This window comes from Capra hircus, chromosome 5 (genome assembly GCF_001704415.2).
Source record: "Capra hircus breed San Clemente chromosome 5, ASM170441v1, whole genome shotgun sequence".
NCBI lineage: Eukaryota > Metazoa > Chordata > Mammalia > Artiodactyla > Bovidae > Capra > Capra hircus.
This window is the reverse complement of record NC_030812.1, coordinates 25,593,182-25,602,633: the sequence shown is the minus strand read 5'-3', so window position 1 is coordinate 25,602,633 and position 9,452 is coordinate 25,593,182. Positions and strand designations below refer to the sequence as shown.

Below are 9,452 nucleotides of genomic sequence, written 5' to 3'. Positions count from 1 at the left end.
CCTCCTGATTCCCACCTTTCACACTTACCAACTCTATCACCCCCAGACATCTTCCCTACACACGAATTCCCTCCCTCCCCATTCCTGACTCCACGCACCTACACCGCCTCCTATGCTGGCCGGCCCCTCTTCTCACTTCACTGGACCGCAAATTCTCAAAGATTAGTCTAGCATTCAAGACCTTTCACAAGCTGACCCCAGCTTACTCTTCTTGTTCTCCCAGCTGGGCCAAGTCAATATGAATCTATTTGCCAGCCCATGAACCCAAGAGTGCTCTTCTCTAAGCTCTCCAAAACTGTCTCAGTCCCTAAAGCCACCTGAAATGCCACCTCCTCCAGGGAGCTCTCCCTGACTACCTTAGCTAAATATATAAGGGAACAATGGCTTCGATCTCCACGCAATTACTTCAATTACTGGGTCAGTGCCTGACCCAGTGCTCTGCAACATGGGGCAAGAACTACATAGCACCACGGCACTGACAACAGAAAGAGGAAAGGAGTCTAAGGCACGTGGGGGTGCAACATTGTAAATATTTTTTAAAATATTAATATGGTTGTGCTGGGTCTTAGTTGCAGCATGTGGGATCTAGTCCCCTGACCAGGGATTGAAACTGAGACCTCTTGTAATTCTGATGCCAGCCACCTGCAGTTAGCCGAGACCCCTCAGGTTTAATGGCAAAGCGCCCAACAAAACTGGGCAAAATGCCCAACAAGACTGCCCTCGCCGCAGATGCCAACTTCAGGTTCAGGGGTCATCAGGTCACCTGCACTGCTGACTGGCTACGAATCCAGGGGTTCCTACACTCCCCTCAGGTTCAATAATTTGCTAAAATGACACAGAACTCAGGAAAGCACTCCACATATTATTACAGTTTTTATTATAAAGGATACAACTCAGGATGAGCCAAATGAAGACACATAATGCAAGATCTGGGAGGGTCCCAAAGCGACGTCATGTCCCTTCTCCCCTGGGATCAGGACACACCACTCTCCTGACATATCCACGTGTTCACCAGTCTCCCTGTCCAGAGTCTTTATAGGGTTTCATTATGAAGACAGAACTGATTGAAATCTTAACCACGCTCCTCAATTCAATCTCCAGCCCTGCCTCCCCTCCCTGGGGGTCAGGCTGATATCACCTGTCTCAAAGTCCCCACCCTCGGATCACATGGTTGGTCTTTTGGGCATGGTCAGCCCTCCTGAGTCAAGTTTCAGCAAAATCTCATGTGTAGTCTGAGGGTCCCACCATGAATGACAAAACTCCTGGCGCTTGGGAAATGACGAGGACCTAGAGGCTCCCTCTCAACAACCAAGAACAGAGGCCACTCAATTTATTTATTATATAATGGGGAGGACACATATTAAAAATGTTATTTTGAGATCTGGAGATGGTCTATACCAGGAGCTAGAGTCCAATCACGTGTTCCTTATTAAGGTGGTCTCTGCTCCTGACTGGATTCACTTCCAAGCCCTTACTACAGGGGCAGACATGTGGCAAAGGTAAGAAATGAGTTAGCTGGAGATACCAGGCTCCCATCCACCCATCAAAGTGCCCCAAATAGCAAACAAACCACTCGACAGGCCTCTAACAGAGATCCTGCAGCTCTGGCAAGGCAATGAGAGACTTCATACCATTACCCAGCCACCCAAGAGAAACTTTTACAAACAGGAAGAGGTAAAAGGGAAAATATAAACTACCACCTTCCACCCCTGACGTGCAGGAGGGAAAAAAGGGCCAACACAAAAGGGTTTAGGAGCTTTTAATGCTTAGCCTGAAAAATCACAGGCTGGGTTTTCCATAAAGTCATTGGTCCATGTCGGGCAAGACCTTGCCCGTCACTCGGGATATGGGTGGAGGCCCAGACCCCCACCCTTCCCCTCCCCCTGGTTTTCAGGGCAGAGGGGCTTCCTGTGTAGTGTAGTGTAGCGCGTCCCCAACCAGGAGGCGGAAAACCCAGAAAAGGTGTAGTGAGCACGCATGTGCCAGGCACTACGCAAGGCACTTTTAAGTGTTATCTCAGTTAATCCCCACACCAGCCCGGTGAGGCAGGGACCCCATTTTATAGGTGAGGAAGGATCCTGAGGCTTGGAGAAGTCAATCCGCTTGTCCAGAATCACAAAGTTCCCAAGTCTCAGGGCTGGGATGGAAAACCAGGTCTTCTGGCCTTTCCCACGCTGCCACACTGAACTCCCCCGACCCACCTTCAGCCTCTCATCAGAGGCTCACTTTTAGCAGCCACGACCCACGCTTTGTCCCAGTGCCTGTGGGGAGACGGGTGAGCTGCAGGAAGCCGTTCTAGGAGGACAGGTGGGGATCCTGGTGGGATCTTTCCTCTAAAACAGCAAATAGGACCTCAGAAGTCACTGTTGGGGTCTCTCTCTGCAGAAGAGAGGCTCCAGGGAAGCAGTGAGGCAGAGCAGCTCACAGACGTTGGCTCTCTGTGGAGTTGGGTACCACAGACGGAAGGAAGGTGAAGTGAGCGGGAATCAGGAAGGCAAGCAGGAGCAATGTCAAACCGGCAGGTCCCCCAAACTAGGGAGCCCAGGGGGACCCTGTGGCTCCAGTCCAAGAGGTGTGTGGTCATCCGCTGGCCCAGAAGGACCCGGAGGCCTTGAACATGTCCTGTGCCAGCCGCAGGGGTGCTCAACTGGTCAACAGCGGCAGCAGGCCCAGCTCGTTCAGTCTCTCCTTGGCTACCGCCTCCCAGCCCTTGTTGGCCTGTGGGCTGCGAGGGGAGGGGTGCAGGAGCCCCTCCACCTGGACCTCAGGCATCAAACCGGCCAGAGCCCGCCGCGCCCGCTGCTCAGCCAGGCGGCCCACGCCCACCACCAGCCGCACCCCCAGCAGCTGCACCTGCCGGCACAGGGCCACGTCACATACCCCCAGGAGCTGCTCGCGCTGCCTGGCCGGCAGCTCGGCAGGGGTAATGTTGCGCCCGCTGGGAGCCAGAAGGAGCAGCGGACACAGGTTGTGGACGAAACAGTGACGGAAGAAGACCTCGGGCTGTCCACAGAGGTTCCGGAAAAAGCCCCAGAAACGGGCACCACTCACCTCGGACTGAGGGCACTCCAGTCCCAGCACTGGTCGCTTGGGGTGCTCCTGGGGAGGGCTCCGCACAGGCCCCCCAAGGCCCAACCAGTCCCGGACTACACTCACTTCCCCAAAGGGCACCTGTGAGGAGGAGAGACACACGAGGGCTTCGAACTGGAGACCTGATGCCTGGGGTCTGGACCAAGCAACCCCATTCCACCTTCCAGAAGGATCTGTCTCCCACTGCCCCCACTCCCACCCCAAGGCCAGAAACGAGGATTCTTGGCCCTTGTCTGAGCCTGTCCGTGTTTCTCCAGTTTTCCTGTGGTCTATGGTCCAGAAGAATCTATTTGTTTGCTCTACCCTGACTAGCCTTTGGGACCAGGCACAATAAACACGAGGGGATCTCTGGCCCAACACAGGGAGTGATGGGTAATAGGGGGACAGACAGATGGCCTGGGACAGAAAGGCGGCCAGGGTGAGAGGAGACACAAGCACAGGGCTGACCACTGCTGCCTGGGTGCCCTCTAAGCCTCAAGCCTTGGGCTGTCATTTCCATTGATCATCATTGATCACCTTTCAGCCCCCAGTTGGGGTCAATAAAAGCGATTGAGCCTCCTGCCCTGAAGCCTCTTCCCCTCCCCCATCTGCCGAGCACCCCCACGGAGGGGCAGTCACTCATCCGGACGTCTGAGGGGGAAGCAGGCAGGCCCTGGGGCCTGCTCTGTTCCAACCTCTCCTCGGCTAAGAAACAGAACCCAGGCTGCCAGAATGTCCTGCCTCTCTTCCCTGACCACCCCTGTCAACCAGTCTCCCCTGAGGAGCCCTGGTCCCTCTCCTGACCCCAACAACACTCTAGGGAGAGGGGAGATCCGGCAACGCAAGGTAAGGATGGGGCTGGCGGAAGGAAGGGCTCTCAGAGGCAATTAGTGGACCGCTCACAAGGGAAACGGAACTACCATTAATGTGCCTGGTTAACTCCAGCCAGTGAGGCCGGGAGAGTGTCTGAGACCACAGGAGCCAGGGTATGAGGATGGGGGTGAGGGGCGCACCCACACGTGTCCACTGTCATGCACATACGCCTCCACAGCACATGCAGCCAAGTGTCCACCCTGGACCCTCCCACTCCACCCCACAGGGGAACCAAGCTCTTTACCCCTGTCTGGGCCATGCCAAAGGGTCCTGGGTTCATGCCCAAGAAGAGCACTTGCTTGGGGCCCTGGCAGTAGCGGGTCACGTAGCTGCGATGTGGCTCCCACGCGTATTCCACAGGGTTGTAGACGATGCCCACAAGTTCGGAAAACTGCAGCTGCCTCAGCTCATCATTAAGCCGAAGCTCTTCCTGCAGGAAGCCCTCGGCCAGGCTTCGAGGGGAGGGCTGGGGCTCCATCAGGGCACCTGCAGGCTGGAGGTGGGGCCCCGATGGGAAAGGCTGGGGCACAGCCATGCCACTGTCACCTGGAAAACAGATGGACAGAGGCCCCAACAGCGCCAGCTATCGAGTGGGAGGGGTCCAGGCCGACCAGGGCCCTTACTACCATTTCCTGGGCTCAGAAGAGACTGTGTCAGTTAGCCCACAACCTCTAGGCAGGTCTTTACTCATCCCAGTTCCTGGTAATGAAGGGCCTTTCCTCTCCTGGATTCAAGTACTCTTCCTCTTCATAAATCACCCAGTGAGCATAGCCCATAACCACCAGTCATCCCCCACTCCAAACCCGTTTCCACCAGGCATAGGTTTAGGGTCACTAGCTCCTAGGCCATGCCAAAGTTTTCAATGAATATTTAGTTGGCAAACTTTGAGCACTGTTACTGTCATCTTAATAAAACAAGCCCATCCAGGACGGGCTGTGTTCTGGAAACCATCGTGCTGAAGGATGGGCTGCAGGTGCACAGCCACAGCGCAGAGTGATTACAGAGCTGATTTCAACAGATTCCAGGTGGTGAGCAATCGCTCTGTGCCAGGTACCCCTCAATGATGCATATAACAACCGCGTGAGGTGGGCATTACTGCTCCCATGTTACAGATGAGAAAACTGAGGCTTAGCAAGATGAAGCAGCTCGCTGAGGGTCACTCACTCAGCAAGTAATGCAGCTGGAATCTGAACCAAACCATCTGACACAAGACTTTGCTTTTCACCACCCACACCCATCTTGCTTGAGATGGTTTGATCAGCCACCCTGCTAATTCTAGAGGCCCCCCAACCCCAACCTAGCTTTTTGCCCATGTTCAAGAATCCTCAGTGGTGAGTGAGACAATTAGCAGACTCAGACTAGACGCCTACAAGCTATGTAACTATGAGCTTCAGGTCTCCTCATCCAAATACTAAGAAAAATAATATCCACTTAAAAATACTGGAGACTCATGTGGCTCAGTGTTAAAGAATCTGCCCGCAATGCAGGAGACATGGTTTCAACCCCTGGGTCGGGAATATCCCTTGGAAGAGGAAATGGCAACCCACTCCAGTATTCTTGCCCGGAGAATCCCATGGACAGAAGAGCCTGGTGGGCTACAGTCCATGGGGTCACAAGAGTTGGACATGACTGGGCGACTCAACAGCAACACTTGAAACTATTACTGTAACAAATGGAATAAGATGTGTAAATGGTGGTCGGGGGAGCAAGTGGGAAACGGAAGAGGACAAGAAGGAGGGAATGGGGAAGAGGCAGAGGGAGCACCCCCGCTAGCTTTGCAACCCACAAAGGCCACTCCTTCCAATCTTCCTCCTCATCATTCCCATGTGAACCCAGAGGCCCAAACTGATCGTTCCATTCACACTTTCAAAATGCCTTTCCTATGCAAACTCCCAAAACCTAACACATTCTATTTCCACAAATTCATAGACTCCTTGACTGAAGCAGGACTGCCCGCCCCACCCCCCCAAACACACATTTGAGTCATATCTGCCCTTCCCGATGAAGCTCAAATTCTCCCTCTGGGAAAGCTGTCCCTCTTCAGCACACCACAGCATTTGCTCTAGCTTCCCAGCCCTACCCAACCCAAGTAGGTCTGGAGTGGGGCTTGGGAATCTATTTAAACAAGCTTCCTCAAGAGATTCCGATGGTTAGTGATGGCTGAGAACCACTGCATGTCACCATGGTTAGTGGCATCTCCATGAATTCACACCTTGCCTCCTAGACTAGACTTGAGGCAGATCAGAGAGGAAGCCCTGTTTCATTTTCCTCCGTATCTCCAAGGTCCCAGCTTTTATCTCACAGTTAACTGTGTCCATCTCATCTTTTTTCAATGCTGTTTAAAACTATCTTCTGGGAGTTCCGTGGTGGCCTAGTGGTTAGGATTCCTGCTGTGGACTGGGTTCAATCCCTGATTAGGGAACTGAGATCTTGCAAGCCACGCGGCACAGCCAATATAAATAAGTAAAAACAAAACTACCTTCTACCAAAGAGCCTTTCCTGACAGACTCCTCTCCACTTCTACACCGAGTTGACTCAAGGCCCAGCTGCATGTTTTGCTCTCTGCTTGCTTCTGAGAGCTTGCCAGGCTCTGGGCACGTTTCCATCACATCCGGGCCTCCCATAGGGCAGGGATCATGGTTCTTCTCCCTCTCAACCCCATAAGGAGGTCAAGAGTAACCTCTTCCCCCAGGTGGGACCACAAGGTTGACACAACAGCTTGATCCATCAACCTGTTCTCTGACCCTAGCCTTGGGAAAGTGGGAAAGAGAGAGAAAAAACATCTTAACTATGCTCCAATATAATATAAAAATTTTAAAAGTCAGGGCTAAACTTAGGAAATCCTTCCCTAGACTGCTCTCAGAACTCTTTAACCGATCTGTCCGGGTGGCTACCCGGGCCAGCTGGACTCAAACAAAGGCTGAGAAGGGCGCTGTGGAGAACTCCGTTGTCTCCGGGGCCCTTCCTCTGCATCTCCCCATACAGTGCCAACATTAGCAGACTGCCTGCTCCAAGTCTGGCATCTCTCTCAGGTCTTAAGGTTGAGCCTACCTTTGATCTTTAGGGACCCATCCTGAAGACAGCAAGGCCAGGGTTACACAGAAGAGTGACAAGGCCTTATTTTCAATGTTCTGGAATTTCAAAGCCTGATCAGAAGGCAAGAGCTACAGGCTATGTGTCAACTGACTATAATTCTAGTCCCGGTTTCATCTCTAAGGTTCTCCTAAGCAAGTCATTTAACTGTCTTCTCTATGAGATGAAAATCAAAATTCCCATCCAACCTACCACCAGCTGTTAACTCATTTTCCCCCCCCCAATATTTATGAGTCTCTTACATGACAGGCATTGTGGTAGTCTTTTGGTGGGGAAGAAATCCAAAATGAATAAACAACTCACAAACGACTGTGACATGGCAGATAAACAACTGTAATACACTGTGACATACTGTGATTCCAGCTTTAATGTCCTGAAGAAAACACCTTGGAAGCCCAAAGGAGAAACCAGGAAGTTCTATGTAAAGTCACCCACGGACAGAGATCAAGAAATGTCCGTTTCTGAAATCACTGATAAATTACAGTGTCACATTAAGCACAAGTGGAGGGTGATCCAACGATAAGTCTGGCCACCTAGGCTCTCTGGCACTAAACTCAGTAAAGGCAGAAGGAATCCAAGACACTGTCCACTCCCGTGTCCCTTGGGGGCACTTTAGGAATCCACGTGGACAATCAGCAAATCCTTAAAACCAATAATGATAACAATAATACTAATAGAGCATGGACTGAGAAGTTCCCAACACTTCATCTCCCCTCCTAGTTCGAGGGGGCTGACAAGTAAGGATCCACAAGAAACCTCCACGTCCGCCCGCGGGCTCCGCCCGACGGGAAAGCCTCGTCTCAGCAGGTCTCCGGGGCGGTTCCATGGGCTCGGCTTTCTCTGCGCCGGGCGAGCCCCTGACGGAGAGAGGGGGCCCGAAACACAGACATTTCCACTCCCCGCCTGTCACCTCCAGCTAGCCGGGGGAGCCCCTAGCCCGCCCCCCAGCGCCCCAGGTTCCCAGACTCCTACTTCCTCACCTGGTCCAGCGCCCCATCCGGTTTCCGGTTCCTTTTCCCACCCCCTCGCCGGGCGCGGAGGACTGTGGGAGTTGTAGTCCACTTTGTTTAGGGAAAGAGATTGGCATAGCTGCGGCCACTTCCGCCGGAAATACTCAAATTCCCGGAAAGTGTGCTAAGTTGGCAATAAGTAACTCTGGGGGTTGTAGTTTATTCTTTACACCAGGGCTAAATCCAGACGACTTGAGAAGTGAGAAGCTACATTCTGTAAGGACCTTGAAGATCCTAGGCTTTAGCTGTAAAAGGCATCACCTTTCCAAAAGTTCATACACTTTCCTCAAAGGGATTGTGAATCAAGGAGCTTCAACTATCTGCAGTCTCTTAACTCACCTGAGGGCATTAACAATGGCTACAGACTATTTCTAGCCCTCCTGCTGCTCCAGATATAAGAGACCTCTCCTATGCAGCCCTCCAAGGACTGTATGTAGAACACCCACGAAAGCACTTCTGGCTAAACTCCCTAGTAATAACTTTGAGACTCTTCCATCCCACATTACTGTCCAAGCCCCTGTCTCCACAGCTTTACCATTTCACTTCTCTCCCTCCTCGGCCCTGCTGTCTACCCAGCCCTATTACCTTCCATCCTTCCCAGTCCTACCTCTGGAATACTCTGTCCAGGACACCTTTCTTGACAGATTCTATGGCTGCATCTAACAGTTCATTCACTCCCACCTTCCCAACCCAATACTAATGTCCAAAGCTGTCCCCACTCCTAGCTCTGTTCATGTCCTGTGGCTGGATCTGTGTCTGTGTCCTGACTAAAATATTGTCATTAGACTGGAAACCCCATAAGGTCACTTATCTGGTAGATTCTTCTCATCCCCACCTCCTGAATACCCCAGCACAGGTATGACTGAGACCAGAGGAAAGCAGCCTCCCTGCAGGTGGAGACCAGTGAATCCCAGAAGAGGAAGAGGTGAGAGAACAAGGATGCGACCCCCTTCTCTAGCCTCCCCTGCTCTCCTACCAACAGACAAAAACTTAAAGGGTGCAGCAGGAGCTTCAGGGAACTGTGAGTAGTGACCCTCTGAACCACAGATGAGGAACCACCCCTACTCTTGTAAGACTTCAGAAACTGAATTAATCATCCCCTTCAACAAAGTCCATTATTTCCTGAGGTTTCATTTGTGCCGGATTCTCTCCCTCTCTGTGTCTTTGACTCTCTCTGCCTATGTATATGTATCTCTATCCCTAGTCTCATGTATAGTCTCTCTCCTTCTGTGTACATCTGTCTCCCTGTCTCTGCTTTTTTGTCTGGAATGAGTGAAATAAGAGTATCCTGACCTTCTGACTGGCTCTTCACTCAGGCGTCTCTATCTCAGTAGATCTACGTGTTTCTGTGTTTCTAAACAAAAATTAGGCAGAGAGGGGAACCATGCTGGTGGCATTATCTTATTG

At 52.1% G+C, this 9,452-nt stretch overlaps 1 protein-coding gene across 2 annotated transcripts; it reads right to left on the bottom strand.

Moving 5' to 3' along the window:
• On the bottom strand, positions 861 to 8,053 carry SMUG1 (single-strand-selective monofunctional uracil-DNA glycosylase 1). 2 transcript variants are annotated; one of them, XM_005679859.3, is made up of 4 exons: positions 8,016 to 8,033; positions 6,422 to 6,692; positions 4,187 to 4,488; positions 861 to 3,171 (listed from the first exon to the last, which is right to left on the bottom strand). In XM_005679859.3, exons 2-4 carry the CDS (start codon positions 6,564 to 6,566, stop codon positions 2,644 to 2,646), a joined length of 975 nt encoding a protein of 324 aa, XP_005679916.2. In that variant the 5' UTR covers positions 6,567 to 6,692; positions 8,016 to 8,033; the 3' UTR covers positions 861 to 2,643. The 2 variants fall into 2 exon arrangements, with proteins under 2 accessions (XP_005679916.2, XP_005679918.1); XM_005679861.2 differs by lacking the exon at positions 6,422 to 6,692 and having other exon boundaries at positions 8,016 to 8,053.

What these genes read in the sequence shown, in the direction of transcription:
- SMUG1 (XM_005679859.3), bottom strand. Translation starts at nt 6,566, where the DNA reads ATGGGAGGCCCGGATGTGATGGAAACGTGCCCAGAGCCTGGCAAGCTC. An exon ending in GAAAGGCTCTTTGGTAGAAG is followed by an intron (nt 4,489 to 6,421) that starts GTAGTTTTGTTT and finishes TCTGTTTTCCAG; the next exon opens with GTGACAGTGGCATGGCTGTG. An exon ending in TTGGCATGGCCCAGACAGGG is followed by an intron (nt 3,172 to 4,186) that starts GTAAAGAGCTTG and finishes TCCTCCTCACAG; the next exon opens with GTGCCCTTTGGGGAAGTGAG.